The sequence below is a fragment of the Miniopterus natalensis genome, chromosome 1 (genome assembly GCF_054644295.1).
Source record: "Miniopterus natalensis isolate mMinNat1 chromosome 1, mMinNat1.hap1, whole genome shotgun sequence".
Classification (NCBI taxonomy): domain Eukaryota; kingdom Metazoa; phylum Chordata; class Mammalia; order Chiroptera; family Miniopteridae; genus Miniopterus; species Miniopterus natalensis.
In genome coordinates, this window is record NC_142081.1 from 16839261 (window position 1) to 16863549 (window position 24289).

A 24289-nucleotide genomic window follows, 5' to 3' on the forward strand; every position below is an offset into this window, starting at 1 on the left:
TAAAAACATCCAGATGTCCACAAATGCCTTACCCATTCAGGAACAGGCACTGCTGTGTACAGAGGCAAAGGTGATGCTTCCTCCCTAGCATTTGCTGAAAAAAAGTCTGCTGACCTGCTCCCGAGAAAGGTTTAACTAGGAGACTGGTAATCTGTGAAAGCGCCCTTTGCAAATTAGCCCTTACACGAAATCCCAGCCCACTGCATCGTGCCAGGAGCCAACAAGGGTTTCCTATTGCTGTCCACTGGGTGGAGGTTTGGCCCGTACGGGGAGCCCTTTCCCACCGTAGGTTTGCTTAGCTGGGTAAAAAGTGCAACTTAGGACTTCCAGGGGCAAGCCAGAGCTAGCAGGCTGGGAACGTGCCTGAGAATTTGTTTTGCTGCTTTGTGAAGTTCCCTAGGGGTACGGTTAAAAGTAGAAACAACGAGGGAGTGAGAAGTCGAGGGACAGGATTCCCGATCACATGTTACAAACAGAGAACAGAATCACAGAACGAGACCACGGTGGACCCACGACAAATGGCAAGACGGGTGTGGCAGACAGGACACGCATGCTTGGCTGCTGTGCTGGGGAAGCAGACACGGGGACCGCACAGGGCGCTTCAAGGGCCGCTCGCGGGCCGGGGGACCCGGTGGCATAGTCACGAGAAAGAGAACCCGTGGAATTGCAACTGCGAGAGAAAGTTACCCCGCAGCTCATACACTGGACTTGCTGGGTCAGCCTGGATGTGTCACTGGATGAAGAACGAATGGCGTCATCAAAGCCCATGCATTGGTGATGGAGGCATGGTCAGCGGATCGGCTGCGGGGCTGTCACTGCATGCCACAATGACCCCGGCCCGCCCGGGAACAGAAGATACAACAAATACTCGGGGGCTGCAAGAAAATTCTTTTTATGCCATCTGAAATTTGTGGACAGGGATGTGTTCGTTGTTTCTGCGTGTTTTTCTTTCTTTCTTTCTTTCGTTTTTGTATCTCCTGGCTCAACTGTCATAAAGGGGGGAGTAAAGGCAAGTGGCCTGTGCAGATGTGGGGAAAATAAACAGGGCAGAGGGAGAAAAGTAAAAGGCAGATCTGTACGGTGGAGGAAGGAGCGGAAAACACAGGGCTTCATTCTTTTGTACACAACTTTCTTGGCTTTTCTTGGGGTTTGTTTTAAGTGTAAATACTGGAGGGATATGCTGAAGGGGGAAAACTTCGACATTAGGATGGCAAGAAAAGATTTTGTTGCCTTGTTTGATTTGTATATCTATATATCTCTCAGTATTTAAAGAAATGATGATTATAATTACTCATAAAAGTATAGCAATGAGTTAAAAATAGCCGTAATGACCAAAATACTAAATATGAATCAAAACAAAATAAATTGAACCACCAAAAATTCATGCGGCACAAGATGAGGTGAAATAACAGAAAATGTTCTTCAGGTATATACACGGCATATATCTATTTATATATATGCCCAGGGACGTGCATATATGGATAGATATATCCATATAATTTTTCTCTCCACCCCTCTCAAGGAAAACTGAATTATGGATCATCATTGTAGTTATGATAGAGTAGAAAACAAAACCTAAAGAAAAATTAACATGCTTTGGTCACCAAGTTAAAACATATCATGCATGTTCATGTTGGCTGATGTAAGAATGATGGTGTGAATTTCTGTGTAAAACACATGACCGATGGCAGGGGCTGTTGTTAATCTCTGTTTATATTGTCTAATCTTACTAATTCTGTGTCTACATACATATGGAGTGATAGGCACTATATATTTAGTATACACATATAAAAATATATGTGTATATATACACACAGTACCTATACGGGGGCTTATGGGAGAAAAAATAAAGAACAAAAAAATTAGGGAAAACCCATAAAAACCTCTCTTTTAAAACCCAATCCCTCTTTATTTATTACTCTTTTTTTGGTGGGGGGGCTTGCTTAATGAGTTCATTAAGCTCTCTCCTTATCAACTACTTGCACAGGCATTTGGAATCAGGAAGTTCTCGTAAGTTTGGCTTGAAATTCAGCGGGCCCACCCTTAACCTAATACCTAAGCAGCCCTGACCCTAGACCATACTGTTAGATGGGATTCAAAGAAAACTTTACGACTGAACTGGACTGATTCTTCGATTGCAATCAATTGGAAATTCTGTGCCCCCAACCGAAGATACAGAAGAATGGTGTCTGGGGTGACTTGATCCTGTCACTGGCTGTCACCATCATGTGATTTTCCTTGACTGTCTGTGAAAGGCGTATGCTATTTGCTGAATTAGAGAGGCCTCTTTTTAGAGTTCTGATCATGTCCTAGGCATTTCCCTTCATTGTCCCACTCTTTCTTCCCTTCCTACCCACCCTTTCCTTTTATTCCCCTTACTTCTTTGTCTTCCATAATAGACAATGAACTCATAGTAGTCACTAAAAATATTTTATAGATAGGTGATTTATTAAGCTTTCAAATGAAAGTACATAAACGTACACATTCATCTAATTGAGCCCTCTCCTTTCTCATCAGACCAAAAAATACCAGGTAATGGAGGTGAATCGGGTTATTAGAATTGTTATTTTTGTTATAGCATCCATGATAATGGTCTATCCATGTCTTATGCAACTATGCCTGAGCTACGAATTACCTAATGGCCCAACAACCAATTAGGAGGCTTTCCTATGCTTATATTTCTGTTATTATTCTAATTTTCAAAACATTTTATCATTAGGAATTTAAAGGGCACATATTTGCTCCAATAGCTTAAACATTAGTTTGGGTTGGGGTAGAGTGGGTTTATTAAAAAGGGATACAATTTATCACTAAGTGAGTTAATAAACGAAGACAAACTGTACCATTAAATTTGGAACATTATGTGTCCATGAACGTACTCTACTTATTCATAGGTCAGTGAAGGAAATTACAGAATTAGTAGGATTTAACTTAGACCTTATATGTGAGCAACTGTTTGCTTTTGTATATATTAGAAATATATTATAACTCAAATGTAAAAATGACTAATATCCACAGCCAATAATGATTACATTAATAGATTTTATATCTACCTTTTCCAAAGCTAAATAATTTCTCAGATTACTTCTGCTATCCCTTTATTCAAATGTTTTAAATGGACATGAGCTCTTCAAGGTAAGGTTCTAGACATTGTGATAAACATTCCCATGGTGTTTTATTTAGCATTTATTGCTGTACTCTACACAAACAGCCACTTGACTAACAACATTTAAACACGATCTCTTTACCAATCATGAGTTTCTACCTGGAAAAATCTTTCTAAAATAAAAAAACAACAACACCTTTCTTTGTAATAAAAATGTACAAGCTGCTAACTTGTCAAGCTTGCTGGAGACACGAGTAACAAAATATAAATGTATTTTTCTATAAACACATAAGATTACAAACATAAAAAACAAAACAAAAAAACCCACCCCCATCATATTTAGAGCCAATGATCAGCAACTTCCTCTTTTCACCCATGGGTCCTAGAGAACAAGGCTCTATTTCTCTGTACCCTCCATTAGAAAAGGGTTATTGTCTTAACATTGCAGCTGCATTTCCCACGGTGTTTCAGCAAATAAAACTTCGAATGATCTGGCGAGCTTATAAGCAATTCAGCCAGATTTTCATGTTATAAATGCTTTACTGAGGTATCTCAAACTGATAAAGATTAAGAATACAGGGGGATGACGTTGGTGTTTCACTAAATTTAAATGTCAACCACTTTGGGGTGAGTATGACAGTGAAACTCACAATAACACCAAATGCAAATGTGAGGACTATAGATCTGAAGAGTAAAAAAATCTCTGAGAACCACACTGGGAATACTAATTATTTCGTGATCTCAGTTTACTGCTATTACTACCCTAAACATCCCCCTCAATCCAACCATTACAAAAGTTGTTTCGCACAGTCCTATTGATGGGTGGATGTGTTTCATCTCTACTTCCTTTCACTGTCTGTCCTCTGGTGGGGGTGCTGCCCCTTGATGTTTGATCAAAGGTCATTTAACAAAACTGAAAGCAAAAAACCTGGCTGACTGACAACCAGAAAAATATATCCCTGGATAATGGCTGGATGAATCAATATAGTCGTCAATTATTGCCATGCCCATTTCTCAGGTGTCAAAGGCATTTCTTTGTATTTTTTTCCTCTGCTCTATGACTCTTGACCCCAGGACTTTTAGATCTTGAGACTATAAACATATAAAATTCAGGAAGTTGGAAATTTCTAATTATAAAAAAGATTAACCTAAGAATAATATTTTTTATTTTATTTCTAATTCCAAAGATGGAGACACTGGGGACAGGAACAGAGGGGAGGGAGAGAAAATAAATGGAAAGTCAATTTCATCTATTTCTCTATATTATAGATTTTTTTTTAGATCACAAATGTGAAATTACTGAAGTTCTTAATTGTTATTTGTCTTCCATAGTCTCATGAGAAAATCCTATGTTCTGGTGGTTATTTGAATCCTCTCCAGTTTGTCTATATTTTTGTCATTGAATCCAAAGATGTAAGAAGGACAATAAAATATGAGCTTACTGTACAATTTAACATCAATAGAGTATGGTTGGAAAGGAAAAGATTTACATGCAAAGTCACAAATCTAAAATATGAAGTAGATATTGACTTCCTTTGTGGGCAATGTAATCAACTTTTATAAATTAGGAAAGTTAAAATCTTGACCCTCAACTTTAGGTAGTTAAATAGTGATTCAGATATTCTTCTGAATATTTTCATTTGATGCAGATGGCTTCATTATGATTTTATACTTTAAAGGCTCAATCCTGGGTTCTTAAAGCAAACATTTAGAAATTGTAATCTTACCCGTCATTCATTGCAGAATGATCTAGTTCCCAGGGCTAGAAGGGGTAGGGCAAGTAGAGAGTTCTTTTGGTTGAACAAACGTGGATTTGTTAGGGTGATGTTCACTTATATAAAATTACGAATTTTAAATAATTTGACAGGTTTTATTTAGCTGTTTAAGTGGAGATGAAGCTAGAAGTATGATTAATCTCCCATTTGAATGTAAGATTACGAGGTGAGTCATACAGATTCAGTCAATAAACACTAATTGAGCTTTCACTCTGTGTTTGGTTGTCATGGTTTAGGTGGTTGTTATTTTTTAAAACTCATTTACATATGTTTCAGAGCAAACACATAGAGAAAATTTGAGATCCATTGGCTTTACAAGGTTTCTAGACTATCATCAGCCAAACTCCAAACAAGGTAACGTTGTCTCTGAACATGATATGACGAAGCTACACCGGACCACAGTGATCCTGAGCGACAATGCGGGCCTTTGGTGTGAAAGGCAAGTGCTTACCTCTGACTCAGAGTCAGCAGCTTTGAAACTGATTTTGATTTAAGGAAAATTAAATAAGAAAACTAATTTCATTTAAAATGTGATGCCCACATGAAAACAAAAGTTGTTGAATTCGCATATACTAAACTGCCTGAATTTATGAAAAGCAAGGGCTTCTAATGGACCTCAATTAATCAGAAAAGAACTTAAAAAAGTTAAATGCCTTATAACTGAGACAGCTAGAGAATCGTAAACTTGCTGACACAGCGAGAGAAGACAAGGGCATGTTGAGTAAGACAGAACAAGGCCTTGGGTAATGAGCCAAATTTAGTGCATTTCCAGCAAACATTAGGCCTGGAAAAGAGTAACATTTTAGAAACTGAGGTAGTGAATTAAGATGGTTAAAACCAGAATTGTAATCTCAATATTCACATAGGATTTTTAGATTAACAATTGATGTCAAAGTTGAATTTATGAAACTGTCACCATTACCCGTTGCCGAGTGGGTAATGGAAGCCTTCTCTCTAGGCCGTGCAAAACCTAGCCCCGGAAACAACTGTTTGTTTCTGATCTTTAATCTGTACTTTCTGGAAAGTGTGAAGGCTATGAAGATATTTCCCATACAATGAAATAAAGGGCTTGATGGATCTATGCTACATAAACTTCATCAGTGTTAATCTGGTCTCCAGGGCAAAATTTCTGCATCAGCAGGAATATCTATCTCCTTCCTGCATAAAATACGCCCCTGACATATCTCCCTGCGTATCGGAATCACTAACCAGGAATACTTTATGGAGTAAATAAAATTAGAAAGAAGAGCTGTTCATCCTTCAGATGTGACGAGTTGAATAATCCCAGGCAGGGGAGCATCAATATGGGTGTCTCAGAGCTGCACGGACCTGTTAGCTGCCTCCGGGTGGGCACCCTGCCGCCTGGTTTATTTTTCTACCCTCCCCTACTCCCTTTCGGAACAGGCAGATTGTTTAAAACCTGCTTCAGTCCCCCACCTGCCCCTGGCAATGATATCAAAAGAAAATACTGGCATTGAGTTTCTGTCCTTTGTCTCTGAAGCAGCTGAAACGCCTATGCAACCATGAAAGCGCAAATGGACTTAGTGCGCTGCCGTCCAAACCTGGACCTGCTCATGTTCAATACCAAATGGCAATATAGGGTGTCCCCCCAAAACGTATACACACACTTTGAAGGCAGTGTTTATTAAAGTACATTTCATTTTCAAAACTGAGCTCTCAGCTGTTAAAGTGTGTGTGTGCGTTTTTCAGGACACCCTGTCTCCACCCACAACCGGGAGCTGTAAAACTTGTGAATCTGGGACCTGGAAAGGCCCCCGGTGTTATTCCAGAGGTTGCTGTGGAGGTGACTGTGTGGGAGCGGGGAGGGAGTAGGGGAAGGTGGTGGTAATATTTCAAAATGGTCCAGCCTCAATTTTTACAAGAAGACTTAAAATCAGAAGATTTCATGCACACTTTTGTGTATGTGTATAGATACATGTATCACAGCTATAAAAGCGAGAAAACCAAAGAGTAAACAGGGAATCCAGACTGAGGGCCGCTAACTATTGACCATGGAATCAGTTAAAAGGGGGATCTTGCCATAACCATATCCGGATCCTCAATACCTAGCACGTGCCTCACGGACACAGAAGGTATTTGTTGGGGAGGGAATTTAGATAGCAAAGCTTCTTATTCTCTTTTCTCTGACTTCATTTATGAGAATTATTAGAACAGGACAGACTCAAACCTAGAGATACATTGTATCCTGCATAAGTGCTAAGAAATTGTTATTGAATGAATGATGACACGAATTAATGAATAAAACTTGGTGTTCAAGTTCTGGTGTAGATTAAATGCATCTGTCCTATTTTGATTTATTATTTTATTTTAGTGTCGCTGATATACAATATTATATTAGTTATATTCATTTCTAGTGTACAATATAGTGAGTCAGCATTTTTATACCTTACGATGTGATCATCTCACTAATTCTAGTAATCACCTGTCACCGTGCGGACCTACCACAGTGTTATTGACTATATCTCCCTTCACCTTTTTCCCCACCCCCACTGCCCCACCCTCTGGCAACCATCTCCTTGGTCTACATTTCTATGAGTCGGTTTTGGTTTTGGTTGGTTGGTGGTTGGTTGGTTTGTTTGGTTGGTTGATTGGTTTGGTGTTAGATTCCACATATAAGTGAAACCATATGGTATATTTCTCTGTCTGACTTCATTACAATAATACCCTCTAGAATTAAAACCTCACTTAATATTGTGAAATAATTACACAATAATTTGAAAAAGTCTGACTAACCAGGTCACAGTGACTTTCCTTCCACACAGCTGAGTTTCCAAAGGAACAGATCACACTCCAAAGTGAAAAGGCCCCACATAGTAGTCAGTCCCTAAGTCATGCTAAGGACAGGCACCCACAGAACTTCCTGGATCCAAAGCCACTTGCAAGAAACCAGCAGTCAGGCTTCCACAAAATGTGGAAAATTATAAATCATTTCGGGGTAACCAATAGTAGATTTTTACTTTCACTATATTATTTCTTCAGGAAGCTTAAATTTCTCTAGAATTAGCAAAATAAAATGTTTATTGGCTTGCCTTTTTCTTAAAGGGAAAAAAATGAAAGCAACCCAAAGAACCAACTAGAAAGTTCGATTTCTTTTGCAGACATAAGATCCTAATTCAACTCTAGCTTTTAATTCTCTTAAACATACACAGAAATTCGATGATATCTGTTCTCTATTATATAAATATAAATGTTTTAACTTATAGCAAGTCTCAAAACAGGCGACTTGGGTAAGTTGATAGGAAATAGTCAGGGACTGCAGTTGCCTGCTGGACATTATATCATATATAGCTCACTCTAAAGAAAGACCATAAAACATCAAAATGTATCTGGGTGCAAATGGGGAACACACTGAAGCTTCTAATTGCCAAAGTCCTCTCAACTTCAGCACAGCGACTACATTTCGAAGCATCTCAGCCGTTGACATGGCATGGTTCAGACTAATTTTGTGTTTGCTTTATTGCTGCACAAATTCTCTAAACACCCAATGAACAAAATTAGTATGAATGTGATACCATGTTAACTGCTGTTGAAATCCCATGGAAAATGTCTTTGTTGCCGTTTGGTTTTGTATCTTGTTTCATTTGCCACTTAGGCTCTGAACAGTTCATGAGGTTTAAATGATCATTATGGCTCCACTTTGGGTTCATGCTTATTGATGTCGTTCCAATACAGGCCTCTTTCAGGCCCTACCCCGCCCTGTCTGTTTCATAGCTGCCACTGGCCGCTATGCATTTACTGTTCCGGTGGTCAATCTGGGTGTTTGATTGCTCAAAGTTAGGTCATAGTCCATAGATTTTTTTTTTAACTCTCAGGGAACTGACTTTAAATTTCCCTGGGACCTTGTTACTCCTTCCATGGGATTTGATGCTTTAGATTATATATTAGTATTTATATATGTATGTTTATACATATATAGATATAGGAAATACACACATTAACACACTATAATATATATAAAACACATGTATATTCACATATATGTATGTATTGTTTTTTGCAAATGAAAAAATAAAGCAAGCAAAACAAGACTGACCTAACCTACCTGTACTCGGTTCACATTCAACAAAGTCTTCATCGTCGCTTGAACATTCAGCAGATGATACAAGGTCATCTGACGTGGGCTGCGCATGTCAAAGGAAAAATAAGGGGGTGGGGGAAGAGAGAGGAGAGAGACATAAGGAACCAAGGAACAAACGCGTAGACGACTTATCACCTTGCCTTGCCTCCGTCGCTATCACTGCTTACCCCTCTAAAGAGGGCAGGCCGTAGGACGCAGAGTTTTTAACACCCGTGTAGCTGTGAATGGCTCTGGATGCGGACAATCTATGTGGGTCTTATGTGAAGCCGAGTGACCCAAAGTGGTGCCAGGAGACTCGTACCTGTGCCACGCCATCGCATTGTGCAGCCTGACTCTATTCTGACTTTAGTTTCAACTTGGAAAATCAGAGGGGCAGGAGAAGGCCCTGGCAAAGGGGCAATACACGAGTGGCAGCCAGCCCAGGCACGCCCGGCGGCCTCCGAGGCTTCAAGGGCACGCGGGGTGCGCCGGGGGCACGGCTGGGCGGCTGGGAATCTACAGGCCGGCGCCACTGAGGAACGCTGTGGGGCGCAGTCTCTAGGAAAAGCGCGACCTCTTCCCTCACCAGCAGCGACTGCTTCGTGGAATTACAGCACTTGGCTGGTTTCGAAAGGGGACCAGCAGAGAGATGCCCCATGCCAGTCTCTGGACACAGGTAAGGCTGTTTCTGGAGAGCAGAGAAACTTTCGTCGCAACAGTAGTAATTCAACTTGAGACAATTTTTTTTTTTTTTCTATTGAATCCTGGAGAAACTCCCCGATGCCAGGGAATCTGCTGGAGAACCTCTAGAGCTGTGGGTATGGGCAGTAAGAAAGGCCCTTGCTACGCGGAAGATGAGAGGACGGCTCTGTGCGCCCGCACGCAGTGCATGCACAAGAAATGCTGTTGAGCTGATGAACTAGTCTATAGCTTTATGTAAAAGCCCCTGACTTTTGTCCTACTATGTGCATAAGGCTGCTCCATCGATAGGGTGCATACTGGTTGCTGGTCTTACTATTCCTCATGCACTGAAGTCTGGGTCCGTATTTAAGAAGAAAAGCAATTAAAAGGTAGGTGCAGTGCTACACGTGTATATATACTTATTAGTTATAGTTATTATTAATTAACTCAACATAATTCTCACAACAATCCTTTGGGATAGGGATGATTATTATACTTTTAAAGAGAACTGAAGTTCAGAGAGGTTAAGTAAGTTGCTGAAGGACACACAGCTCATGAGAAACAGGGTGGGGATTTGAACAGATCCATCTCAGTCCAAGTCTGCGCCTGCAGCCCACAGAGGCTTCATTATACCTGATCTTACATGATGTTCTGGACCAAACTGTGGCCCCTCAAGTTCCTATGTGAATGTTCTAATTCCCACACCTCAGAATGTGACTAATATTTGGAGACAGGGTCTTTAAAGAGGTCACAAAGTTAAAATGAGGTCATTGGGGTTAGCCTCACCCAATATGACTGGTGCCCTCATCAGAAGATGAGATTAGGACACAGACACACCGAGAGGGAGCAATGTGAAGGCACAAGCAGAAGCCGGCCATCTACAGCCAAGGAGAGAGGCCCCAAAAGAAAGGAACTCAGTTGACACCGTGACCTCGGGCTTCTAGATTCCAGAGCCACGAGGAAAGAAATGCCCGTTGCTTACGCCACCGGTCTGCGGTACTTTGCTATGACAGCCCATACGTTTCGTATTTCCAGACAACGTCCTTTTCGAAATGGACATACGAGGCATAAATTACTGGACACAGCAATGAGCGGTAGAAAAACCACATTAGGTCATTGATTCCACTTCAGGACAGTGGCAGAGAGGTGCCTTAAACCACGTTATTGATCTCTATTCTACCTCCGACACGCAGACACTTCCACCCTTGCTCATCCTTAAAGTTAGTAGAAAATAATTTGTAAACATACATTCTTTCCAATTAGACACTGACGTGTGCATTTCCTTTCCAGCAACTGACTGTCAGTGTGTCCTAGAGCCCCCTTTTTCCCATCAGAGAAATGGGGAGCATATTACCCTGGAGGTTCCTGCTGGGATGGGGCCCTGGGCAGGTCCACTCCCAGTAATTTAGGCAAAGGAGGTGACAAGGGAATAAATATTAGCTGTGCTCATGCAGGAAGCAATTATAAGAGGCACGCACCGTTTTTGGAAGGTCCATAATCACTGTTCGATCATTCTGAAGCATGCGTTATCTCCCGGGGTGATGCCTCCCCCAAGGCAGCAGCGATCATTTTGGGTAGAGGGAGCAGATCTTAGATATTACAAGGGTTTATGACCTACCAACAGCCCACAGTACTTAAATGAATATACAATATATCTGTGGTATTAAATTTTTATGGGATAAGGGCAATTAGGAAAAAAAATGTCTAAAAAACTCGTTAGACGGTGGTAATGAAAAAGTGGTTGAGAATACAATTCTAAAGTATAATCAATTGGAAATTAAGTTGGTGACTTGATTATAAGGACCTTGCAAAATGGCCCATATACTCCTTAACTAGCTTTGGTCCCCAGAAATTCGGGAAACCTGGTGAGTTAATGAAAATCCAGTGAGCTCATCTCAAGAAGAGAAGACCAGGCAATAAAAAGGTCATTGAGCAAATGTATGAGAACAATGCATAACTCCAACAGAAACCAAGACACATTAACACAATATTAGTAGAATCTTCAACTTAATTCTAAGAGTTATCATAATTTTTATTGGCCAAAGAAATGATGTAACATTGGTGCTTTTTTCTTCAAGAAAAGTACTAGACTCTGAGACTGAAAGGATATTTGGTATTTTCTGCTCCTTCCACCACCTCCTAACACTGCACATGTTTTCCCCCCTGTGGTCTGGGTGACATTGTAAAAGCTAGATTCTCCTTCCCTGTTACCACCTCAACTTCTGTCCCCCAAATGGGTCCCTAACCCCCCTGCAGGCCCCACAGATGTTCTCACTCCCTTTCTCCCCGGTTCGCTGTCCCTGGGCCCCACTTCCCAGAGCTTTGTTTTCTGCTGATCTTCTTATGAATATTGATACAGGCAGTGTTCCTGCCAGGAAACAGAGGCCCATTCACCAGGAGCTCTGATAAGTGGAGGCTAGACTCGAAGGTTAGAGGAGAGGCACACGAGCAGGCTGTGCTAACAGCAAGCCTGGCTCTTTCTAATACACTTTCAGTTGGTAACCGGGGGGAGGGGGGGGGCAAGTTACTTCCCTTCTCCAAGCCCCAATATTTTTCACCTGTAAACTGGGATAAACAGAGCGTCTCATCATTGGTTGGGTACTGGTTTAAGTGTAATGTTTAAAGTGAAGCTCTGTTCCGGGCATATGGTACATGCTCCACAAATACTAGCTAAAACTAACGCATTTAACTAATCAAGAGATCGCTCAATCAATCAGTAACTGCAATGCATCTTCCACAAGGAGTGGTAAAGAAAAATATGCTCATGAAGATGCTAAGAGAGCTTGAAAAATAATTGAAATTCCATTTGTTTCCAGTGGCCCTATGTCCAGACATTCCAAGCGGGTCTTAGGGGAACTCAGCCCCTCCTTTTCTTCCCTTATACCCCATCATCACTGTTTACAGCCACAGCCAATGAAACTCCCAAAGCAGTTACACACATCCCACGCCCTCCTTGCCCACCAACACTGTAACCAATGTTTATCCGGAGCGCCTGGCTTCTGACGGGCCATGCCTGCCCCAGGGCACTGCAGACCCTCAGAAAGACTGTCAGGGGCAGCAGGCTCCGATTTGCAAATGACTCAGGACTGAGGACACTATATTTAAGGACTTATTATTTATTTATTTTACTATTTTTGTTCCTGTCACGTAAAAAACTCAACAAGTACAAACCAAGGTTTTGGGATATATCCAAACGTTATGACAATGGGATTCAAAGTTACCCTCGGAACACCCAAGGCTCTCTTTTAGTGCCTTTCAGTCTTATCTGCGTCCTTCCTCGAACGTGAGCGAGCGCAGGGCCTGACCCTGGGCCTTGGAAGGAAAGCGGGCCTCTGTGCCCGTCGGTTCCCACTGCCGTGACATTCCAGGTACACAGGGACTCGAGACAACGATGATGAGTAGAACAGAACTACAGACGTCTGTCTTTAAATAAAACGTAGCAACCCTAGGCGGTGTGCATGTGTTTTTTCCAAATCACAACCATTTTTCTTTTGTACTTACTTATAATTCCTTAAGAAAAAAAAAAAGTAGTTTGAATTCTTGAGAAGAAAAAGCTGCCTGAACTATCTAGAACCATGCGTGTTTATCACCTTTACCACGAGCCAAACACTCGTTACACTCAGGCTTCGTGCTGAGAAGTTGACACACGCCAACTGCTTTAGCGCTCACGGTGAGAAAGGGCGGCGACGGCCGGTTTTGGATGGCCCCCTATCCACCATCCTTCAAGGGTCAGCGCTGCTTATGGAAACTCGCCTCACTGTATAGTGAGGTCGAGAATGTTCGTCGGGGAGCCTTCTGTGTCGTCCTCTCCACACCCCCGCCCTCCTAATCGTTGTCTAAAGCTCTCAGAATTCCCAAAGGCTAGGCTGAAAGTGTTGCCTGTATGGCTCCCGTCTGTCAAATACCAACATTACAAGTCACTCAAGGAAGAGTAAAAGGCCTATCCACCGCCAGTGAGCTATGACGCTATTATTAGCAGGGTATTTTGTTCGTTCCTTCATTCACTCCTTTATTACTTCAAGAAATATTTACGGAACACCTACGAGGCGAGCACTGTAGCCGTTCCGAGGGCTAAGGTGAGGGATAAAACGCAGCTCCTCTGCTCTGGGGGTTCACGGTCTCTGGAGAGGCAGCCAAGCACACGCAAGCCCAACGTGGCAAACGGGATGCACGACAGGCGGGCCCAGCGGCTGCGGGAGCAGGTGGCAGGGGCAGAGCGGGGGGCGGGCGGGCCCTCGGGGACAGGCGGCCGGGCAGGGAAGCCGAGCTGTGGCAGGCGGAGGGCATCGAGGCGAAGCCCACATCCCGCAACGGCTCGGGGGGTGAGGGGCACGGGTTGTTTGTACACCTGCGAGGGGTAAGGGTGGCTGGAGCGGAGGGGTGTGTTAGGGTGACAGCAGGGCGGCTCCTGGAATCACCGCGCTGCTCGTGAGAGCTTGGAAGACCAGCGTGAGCCTGACGGCCTGCCCTCTCAGGCTTTTCTCTTTCTTCCCCTCCCCGGGTCTTATCACATCATCCGTTGCATTCCCTTTGGAAGCCAATGCACGTGGCTTCAAAACGCCGTGCGTGGGTCTGATTGCACCCATTTCTCCACAGTGCAGATTAAAGGCCTTCCTTTGTCTTCTCAAGGGCAGAAAAACTGCCTCCTGTCCCTGTATATTAGCCAAGTCCTATATTAAAAATAATAATTCACACTACCCTGTTTTTAAATATGTATTTCACATTTTTAATTCACATGTTGAAATTACTCGGTTCTGTATTAGGAATCATAAAACTAAAGATAGGTATTATAATAACTTCCAATAAAACATCTCTCTGGCAGGAGCCCTCTCCTGGAAGAATTTTTTATTGCATTTATATTCTTTTTTCCCCTACCGATGTTTATTGAAATTACCTTTAGAATAAACTGGACCAGAAGAAAGCTCAAAGCCCTGTCCACCCAAGTCAATTTATAGGCCCATTTTATCTTCTAATTCCCTCAGCGTCACAAACCTGGCTGCTCATTTCCTCCAATGAGTTATTGCTTTTATAATCACCTGCGTCTCGTTATTGACCCTGAAGGGCTCTGCCCCACTTCGGCACAAGAGTGGTCTTACATTATCATCATTATTTTTAAAATATATATATATCTTTATTGATTTCAGAGAGAGGAAGGGAGAGGGAGAGAGAGAGAAACATCAATGATGAGAGTCATTGATGGGCTGCCTCCCACATGCCCCCGACTGGGGATCGAGCCCCAACCCGGGCATGTGCCCTGACCGGGAATCGAACTGCGATCTCCTGGATCCTAGGTCGATGCTCAACCGCTGAGCCATGCTGGCCAGGCCCACATCACTCTTCATCGCTGCCCATTGCTGGGCATTGAGGAAAAGGTCTGTGCCGTGATCAGAACAGCTCGGTGGCTTCCCTGGGTCCCCTCCTTACTGCCCAGGTGTCTCTTCATGGCTCCCAGGTCCATCCCTCAGCCGTTTATCTGATCCCGAGAGTGGGCTAATCATGCTGGGGGATAATCACTTTTCTCCACCCAGCTCCTGGGAAGCATGGTTATTTGACCGAGATTAAGCGCAAGATAAAATAAGTTCTGCCACAGAACAGCTCTATGAAATTATAAACAACACAGTCAAGAATGATGATCGCCTTTCTTCCGGGGAAACAGGAGAAGAGAAAGGCCCATAAATACTTTGAGGTCCCGCAGAAAACAGCCATATATCTCCGCAGCTGCTTCATGCTAAAGAGAATTAAATTCCTTCAAATGTTTGGTGTTTGCATCCCCCCCCCCCCCACGTTTCTATTCTGAGATGGAGCTGGCGGGTTAGGTATCTCATAGGAGGGAGGGTCTCACCCAGCTTCATCATGGGCATTCATTCCTTATTTAAATAAAAAATGTCTGAGATACCTGTCATCAAATTAAGAACCCACTGACTATGTAAATCTGTAAACCTTAATGAGTTTTTAGAAGCTTGACCATCTCAATTTAAATTTATCTATTAACATTTTCTTTATTAAATTCTTGTCATTGAATACTTCCATCTTTGATCACTGCTAATAGATAACACCCCCTCCACCACACACACACATACACACACACTCACACACATACCCCTGGATGATTTTTAGACTGAACCAAAGATAGAAACACCCTGGAACTTAGATAAGCTTGTTAGAAGCAATAATCTCAACCCCCCCATCCCCCACAACCAACACCATCATTTCACTCAACTCAACCCAATACAGAAACAACTTTAAAGCATTGTTAAGACGGTAGAAGTGTGATGATCTGTACCATTGACACTATTATGCAAAAAGGAAAGAAATGATTTTAACTCATACTCAAGTGTAAAAGACAAGGCTACCTCATAAGGCAGGTTCCGAATGATGGAGACAAAAAGACACAGTTGTAGTCTGGTTACGATGCTTTTGAGTACCCCTAGTGCCCTACCTCTATCCGTCTATCTTTATTGGAACAACACCCTGTGAATTTTAAAACAGTCTTTGGGCGTTCGTGTCATTGTGGGTTTTTTTAAGATATTACTTTCCTCTCTTCTCTCTGCCCACTCCTGGAGATAATCGCTTGCCAAGCTAAGATATGACTGCCTGCATATTTTATTTGGCTCATATTTCTGTGGGATGAAAAGGCTTTAAAGAGAAACACCCTGGGCTAAAGATACCACATCCAGCATGACCAAAATTAGTGAAATGAACAGAGCTCTCTAAGAAAAATGAATACAAAAAACAAACAAAAAACGTCCTGGATATATGATTTTATTTATGCATGCATTTTACTCATTCCATCAGTCTTCCCTCAACAAATGCCTGTTAACTGCCAATCACTGTGCTGGAGGGTAGAGGGGCCCAGTCCTTGTCCGAGTGGCGCTGACGAGGGTGTGCAGAGCACCAGGATGCAAGCCAGGCCAAACTGGATTAGCTGCTAAATCATCAGCTGCAAAAACTTCAGTGGAGGCTCATAAATGGTACCCACTCTAAAAAATAGCAATTTAGGCAGGAGACCAGGCATAGAGCTTCCCACTAAACCCTGCCACCCTCAAAGGCCTCCGCAGCCTTCCTTTTCTTTCCCACACCACCGATACTGGAGCAGGATGAAGGACAGTATGATTTATAATAAGTTTTGCTGATGAATTAACCTTTAAGGAAACCCCTTTGCAGACTCAGGATTCAATTAACTGCAGAGGAACCCAGCGAAGCTTCGCCAAATTTTGTGCCAAGGATCGGGGCCTTTTATTTTTTATCCTGGAGGTCTTCTAGGATTATATAAATGAATGTGGTTTGGCATCTGTGTTTTGGGGGCTTTTTCCCTCTTCTCTCTGCATTTTTAAGATTTTTCCTTCCATCTGTTCAAAAAAGGAAGGGCAGATGAAGAGAGAGGGGAGGGAGGAGGGAGAAGAGAGCAGGTAGAGAGGGATTAATCCATCTGTTGTTCAAGGCAGCCTGACAGAGGGAAGGGGAGTATTGAACCACAGAAGATTAACCAAACTTCAATGTACCTTCCCAAAAGCAGGAGGAATGTAAAGCTACGTGGTGTTCCACTGATAAGCAAATCCCTCTAAATCCTTTCAATTTATTTCTTGGCCTGGAGAAATTACATATTATTTAGGAGGCAGGAAAAAATAAAATAAAAAAAATAAAAACGCCTACCAAACCACACACCATCTCCAGGAATCAAGATCCGGCATCTATTGATTATGGACACATAAAGGACCGGCCTTCATGACTGCTTTTCTTATTTTCTTACTGGTGCCGCCCCTCTGTAGGACCGCGAATCAGAAAGGCGTGGCTGGGTTCCTCTGCAAACCCTCCGGTGTCCACCACCCTGGCTGGGCCTGCAGGGTCCAGCCGTCACAGAGGGATGCCAACAGCGTGGCTGGGGCGCCAGCGGCCTACTCTTGCTCTTGCCTCCTTACCTGTCTTCCTTCTTTCTTTTTTATTTTTTCCTCAATTTGCGTTGGGATCTCCTTTCTAAGTGAGCTCTTTATTCCAATCTTACTACTAAAACCAAGCCTCAGCTGTTGAAAGGTGAGTGACCAAGACCAAATATTAATGTGCCCCTCACGTCGTGATGTAGGCGTCAGCTAATGCACGTGAAACTGCTGAACACAAGTCTTCCTTCTGCAGGGCGCCGATGTGCACGTGTTGCTGTGTTTTGCTTTTTGAGCCATAAATGTTGATACGATTCATTTCTCCATGTCCTTTCTTGCTCCATAGTTCAGGGAGAGGAGATGGGTTTTGGGGGACAAGAACAGAAAAAAGAGAACCTCATTTCTTTGTGAGACGGCCTTCCTCTTGGCCCTCTGTTCCCTAGTATAGCCCCATCATCCGACAGGAGAAACAGCCCTGCCTGGCAGGTTAGGCGCACAGCTTAGAAGACTTGATAAGACCCACAAGCTGGAGGAACGGAGTTGCAGGGTAAAGCCAGTCCTGGGTATTGGTCGGCAGCTCTGAAGGCAGACGTCAGGTTAGCCATTCAGTCCAGGGAAACAGCAGTGGTTCCCAAGCTTTGGTGTCATGATGAGGTGAAGCATGTTAGATGAGCAGGAGAGAAAGGAGCGGGAGAACAGCAAAATATTCAGAATTAAACATAACCTAATGTTTATTTTGTCAACAGGCCACTTTTACTGAAAAGAGTGTGCGACGCATGTGAGCACCTGCCAGGTCTGCCGATGGAGAAAAGCGCTGAGAACTGCTACCTTGAAAAGCTAAGCTTGACTGAGGTGTAAGCCCAGTAAACAGGAAACTAAGAAAGAAAAGGAAGATCCGAGACGTCGTAAACACCAGAAGGAGGAGCGTATCTGCATCACCTAGAACTCAGGAGGTGGCACAGAAGGTTTCCCAGAACGATCAAAGGCGATGAAGTGAATGCCAGATACAACTGACTAAAGACAAGACTGCCATTTTCCTTGTTACGCTGCAAAGAATATCTCCCACTCAGCCAGGTAATACCTTACAAAAGTCAGATACAGGTGTCAGAGAAATGGCAGCGGTTAAGGCAAGGTTTGTGCATTTTACATGATTTATTAACACGCCGAGGAGGTACAGCTGATCTGCGGTGGGTAAGTCTGAGTCAGAGCTATGAGAAAAAACGAGGCCAATTGAACAACGTGGTCTCAAACCCCGAGAGAGGGGACATGCAGAGGACTTTGGCTTTGGAATGAGAACATATCCCCAGTTACTCATGTCTGGAAGATAACATCAACCTCCCCCAGAGAAAGACCGGGGAACGGATTCAGATAAAGCTCTCTGCTCTGTACTGTGAATCCCCAGTTAGAGAAAGTCTTCAGGCAGCATCGCCTGAGAAACTCAGGAGCCCCGAGGGCCTCGGCCTGCAGGCCTCGCTTCCTCACTCCCAGGCGCAGCTGGCTGGAAAGAGATGCACCGTCTCGGATGCTGATTTCAGACAATGTGAAAGCAAACACAGTAGAACCTCTATATGGGAAGGGACACGACTGTTTCTCATTTCTGATGGCCAGCAAGGCCAACAAGGTTTCCCTGTTCTAGCTTATAAGCAGCAACACTCATTCACTGACAGAGTGGGTTTTGGAAACAGGCAGGTGTAACCCCGGGCATGAGAACCGCACGCAGGGCTCCGCGCTCCCAGGGGTCTTGCACTGGGTTGAATGCTCTGCTCTCACCCTCTGGTAATCCTTAACCATTTTATTTTTGAACTTGAGTTTTATAAGTGAAGTTCAACGAGACAATGGAGCATGCACATGAGCAGATGAGAGGCATGCAATGTGCGTGTCCACCCCATCTCCATATAGAGCTTCCGATGTCCCATAAGCACAAGATGCTGGGGACCCACCAGGTACGGCAGTAAGATCGTCAGACAGACATCTGGGAACGCATCCCCCGATCTTTCTTCCAGGAAGGTGGGCACTGTCCTCCAGGGCGACTAGGAATAAATTCTCAGTCCAAAGCTGACCTCCTTTGCATTTCCCTCTTTCAGTTTGTCTCCTGTCCCCCGAAATGAGCGCACAGGCAAGTGCGTTACACCGACTGAGTCAGCGGGGTCACTGCCAGCCCCACCAGGCTGCACTTTCCCTTTGCACAGGAGTCGCTCAGAGAGCACAAAGAAGGCAGCAGTGGTCCAAGAAACAGGAGCCACCGAGGAAACCTGCCCCATCCTTTCTTTTCTCTGGACCAGCCAACCACTTGCACGAACAATGATGACATCAAAGAGAAAGACAGGGCCGTGGGAGCGTTTTCCTTCCCGGGCTGCCTCATTCATCAGCAGCCTGCAGTGGGAGGCTGCTGGCAGAGGCGTGTGTGCCAGAAGTGAGCTGAAAACAGGGGAGGTGGTTCTGTGCAGTGTTTCCAGGCTCTGGGTAAAAACAAAATGCATTTGCGTACGTGAGCTGTGAGATACCAATCCTGTTGTCTCAGTGGTTCCACATTCTAGTTAAATGCTCTTCTATTTGCATTCAAAACAGGCCGAGCACAATATCAAGTTGGATGGTAATAGTCACACCAACGATTTTAAAATTTAGCTCATCTTTACTTAAAGTGGCATTAAATAGCAAATAGAAAAAGCCACTATGACAAACTGAGAGACTGGAAGGAAGGAAAAAGCTTGATATTTGAGTACCTCTCCCGCCACTTTCCCCGACTTTATTTTGCACTGGTTCCCACACATTATGTAAGCTGCCCCCGAGAGCAATTCTGCAAAATGTTTTGAACAGGCTAAAGGGATCTGACACAGTTTTCAGAAACTGAGATTATGACAAATAGTTTATGCTCCTGAAACCAGGTCCCTTGTGCTTCCCTCCTGGCCTCATGCCTGCAGGTCTCAAGGGTCCCTCGGGAGAAAGGGCATCACCATCTCTACACTGGCACAGCTCTCCCCCAGCGCCCGTGCCCACAGCCTCCCTCCCTCTGTCTCTGCCTAGATCACTGGGGTTTTTGTTTGTTTGTTTGCATGTTTTTGTTAATCCTTACCTGAGGGTACTTTCCCATTGATTTTTAGAGAGAGTGGAAGGGGGGGAGGGGAGACAGAGAGAGACAGAAACATGGATGTGAGAGAGAAACATGGATGTGAGAGAGAAACATAGACTGGTTGCCTCTGGCACATGCCCCGACCAGGGCTGGGGTTTGAACCTGCAACCCAGGTGCGTGCCCTGGATTAGGAATTGAACCCATGATCCTTGGGCATGTGGGCTGACTCTCTAACCACTGAGCCACAGCGGCCAGGGCTAGGCCACGCTTTAATAACATTCTCAATACCTCATCATAAGGTCCCAGCCCTTGTTTATTTCCATCTCTTTCCAATTCTGAGAAGAGTTTTAATGTAACCACTTTAAAAAAGAATTAGGATGGCAAATTTTTCTGAAAAATGTACACTGCCCTTCATCATACCCAGAGGTAGTGTGGCGGATGGCAGAGCCAGGACTGAGAACTGGTCATCTAGAAGCAAGGGCCTCTACTGGCGTAGCCTGGGTGCAAGCTTCTCTCTGGGGATCAGGGACCGCTGATGCCGGGTAAGCGGGCTGTCCTTCCCAACTGGCCCTTTTGGAAGGGAGAGTGAGGAAGCGCCAACTCTGCTGAGTCAGAGGCATCTCTAAAAACCGTGTCAGAGGCATAGTTTTAATTTACACTCTGTCTCTTTGAAAGAAATCAATATGTCATTTGCTGAAACTTTTTTTTTAATCTTAGCATCTTTATTTAGCTTTTCTGTACCCCCCCCAACCCCCCAGTCTTCTAGGGAGCAAAGAAAAAAGAAGTGTTTTGTTTGTATTTGTATCAATTCAATCACTTTGAGCAAAAAATAAACAACTAAATAGAGCAGAGTAGCTTTCATGAGGATCTTTTAGGGATCAAGGTCTCTGAGCAACACAGTCTCTCATTCTAGGTGATTGGAAATAAACAGGAATCAATAAAACAGGATTACCTGGCAATAAACCAGAGAAGCCACATTCATAATTTAAGAGGCTGCTTCTTATGCACTCATCACTGGAGAATGCACTCGAGCCCCATTCTATTTTTGCAGCGCATAGATTTCCTCCCAGCATGTAGTCTGTCCCTTGCATTTTTTTTAAATTTTTTTTGAGAGGTGCTGAAAAAGAGCCTCTGTGACATACATCCAGAAGCTCCTACATTCTTAAGGCTGCTCAGGGGAACCAAAGACAAAGGAAAGCACTTAGAACACTAGGCAAGGGTTGGCTCCACCAACACCTCCTATTCCAGACCCCTCCATGTCCCGCAAAGTGCAAGGCGAGGAGGGGGCACAGCACAGCCTGGGTGTGGGACATGGAACATGGTCTCTGCCTTCACCGTGCTTACAGTGTGGCGGGAAAGACACATGCTGGAGACATTGCCCATATCCATCCCACTCTTCCTCCTTGCGGGGGCTGGCAATGGGACCAGTCCAACCAACCCTCCTTTGCAACTAGAGGTGGCCATGTGGCATCGATTGGACAATATGGTGACTAAGGAAGTCTGCTAAAGCTTCTGGAAATACTTATTCTATTCCTGATAAGAGAGGAAGACTTGGTTGGTCCATCTGCCTTCCCTTCTTCCTTGGATTTGGATGGGACAGTTGGAGCTGCGGCACCTATCTTGTAACCATAAGGTGGCAAGTGTGAGGGAAAGGCCAAGAAAAGACCTGAGAAGCTGACTCTGATATTGTTAAATTTATGATATGAGCCCAGACAAGCAGTTTTCTACTTTCCAGACTCCAGAATTCTTAAGCGAGAAAATGTATCCCTTCTTTAGCCACTGCAGGTCATGTTTTCTGTTACACAAACCATGAAGACAATGCTATGTAGACAGAGCAATCCACAGGGAGCAGCCAAAGACAGAGATGATGCAGGGACCGAGGGAGCGGCCTCTGCCTTTGGTGCACATCGGTTCACCCCGTGGCATTTTAACGATGTCCAAGTGGGACTTGGAAAGCTCCATGGTCAGTTCAAAGCATCCTACACCAATTCTGTGGCCCAGGTGAGAGCCCAAAAGGAGTTCAAAACAGGGGAGATGGTTTGGGGGCTGGGTAAGCAAAGAGAAACATTTTCACCTTAGTGAGGGAGAATAGTTGCGATGAAACACATTGTAAGTACCTGCAATCAACATGTTCCAGGCAGAAGGGGTCACCTCCCCCTGCCACTGTTGCCTTTCTTGCCTCTGTCTGTCGCCTTCACTCTCCGGACATAAGCCCAAACCCTCAGGGTCATTTGGAGCCCTGCCTGCTCAGCGTCTCACCTCCAGGCGCCTCTAAAATGTTACTCTGTGTTTCGTTTCAACTGCCCTGGTTGTTCACCTGGATGAATCCTGAGATCCTCTAACCAGATTCCCTGCCCCCACTCACCTCTCTCTTCAATGAACCCCAGAAAGTATCACTTGAAAACACAACAAAGCTTTCAATGTGCCACTCTTCCTGGTCCAAATTTATCCTATCATCTATCAAATGATTGAGACCTGAAAAAAATTTATTTTTAAATTTAAGATCTTCCACCTCTGGGCTCTAATGTGACTTTGTAGAGCTCTCTTCCGCTCCCATTTGCCCCTGTGAGCCACTCCCCATTCCAACTTTTTAATGAATGTTTGCCAGGCTCTGAACAAGCCTGACGGATTCCTGACAGTGTTCTGGCTTTTACTGCTCCCTACCCAGCTCTATTTGACTTCATTCCATTTATACCTGGCAAAATTCTACAGATTCTTCTTTAGGGCCCAACTTGCAGCTTTTTCTTAATCCTTATGGCTAAAAAATAAAATGCGCTCGTGTGCTAACTCAGTACTTCCTTCAAATCTCACTTAATGTGCTTATTATACTGACTTATGACACATACCTGACTTATATGTCCCTTCCTTGATTGCAACTTGAGGGAGGGAAAGGGCCTTGTCTAGGGAAAAACATTGTATTTGGGGTCAGAACCCATGAGCTCTGTTCCTGGGGGGCTGCCACAAGCACTTTATGCTCACTCCCTACTTCTTTTCTGCAAGTTTGGGACAATGAATGGCATCCACCTCATGCTATTGCTGTGGATGGAAATGAATATCAGGACTCAGAAATGTGACTATTCGGCGGTGCATTGTTAAGTTTATGACATTATTTATAACGGATTTGAAATCGCCGCGGGATGATTGGCAGTGCTCGAGTGCACAATATACATTTAAACGGATAGCAGGAGCTCTGGGAAAGGCGGCTGATTTTAAATAGAGCTGGGCAAGTCAGGAGTCATGCTTCGAGAGTGGCATGAGAGGGGTGGCAAGGGAAGGGCTTCCCCTGCTTGCTGATGACTATCATTCCTGACTTTGGAGGTGTCAGGGACAGGAGTCCATTTATCAGCCGTTGGTCAAGAAAGGGGTTGCTCTGGAAGAGCTTATTTGCTTTCAAGATACAAAATACGTCATTGGTCCAGGCAAGGCCATAAGCAACTTCCCTTGCAATTCTGCAACAATGTACCCGTAAGTCAGTGCCTCATTTGCAGGACTACAGGTTTAAAGGCAGTCCAAGATCATGCGCTATTCTGGACGTCTGCACAAGTTCATATTCTAATAGACCTGTCTTTTGCATAAAAAGCCCAATAACTCCCCAAAAAAGAGACTGGGGTTTTTCTTTTCTTCATTCCCAATAGCCTCAGCTGGGCAGAGCCCAGGAAAAACCAACATACGGCTCAGTCTCACTTAAACCTTTTGAGTAGAATT

General features: G+C 43.9%; 1 protein-coding gene across 8 annotated transcripts in view; it reads right to left on the bottom strand.

Annotated features, from left to right (window-relative positions):
• The window catches only part of NRXN3 (neurexin 3), a 1308313-nt gene that overhangs the window by 37262 nt on the left and 1246762 nt on the right, over positions 1-24289 (bottom strand). For 6 of the 8 annotated variants that reach the window (XM_087818808.1, XM_087818802.1, XM_087818795.1 and 3 more), the window contains one exon: positions 8945-9023. In XM_087818808.1, coding sequence (XP_087674934.1) covers positions 8945-9023 — 79 coding nt within the window. The remainder of the gene's footprint in view (positions 1-8944; positions 9024-24289) is intronic. The other 2 variants (XM_087818819.1, XM_087818817.1) reach the window with 1 other exon arrangement.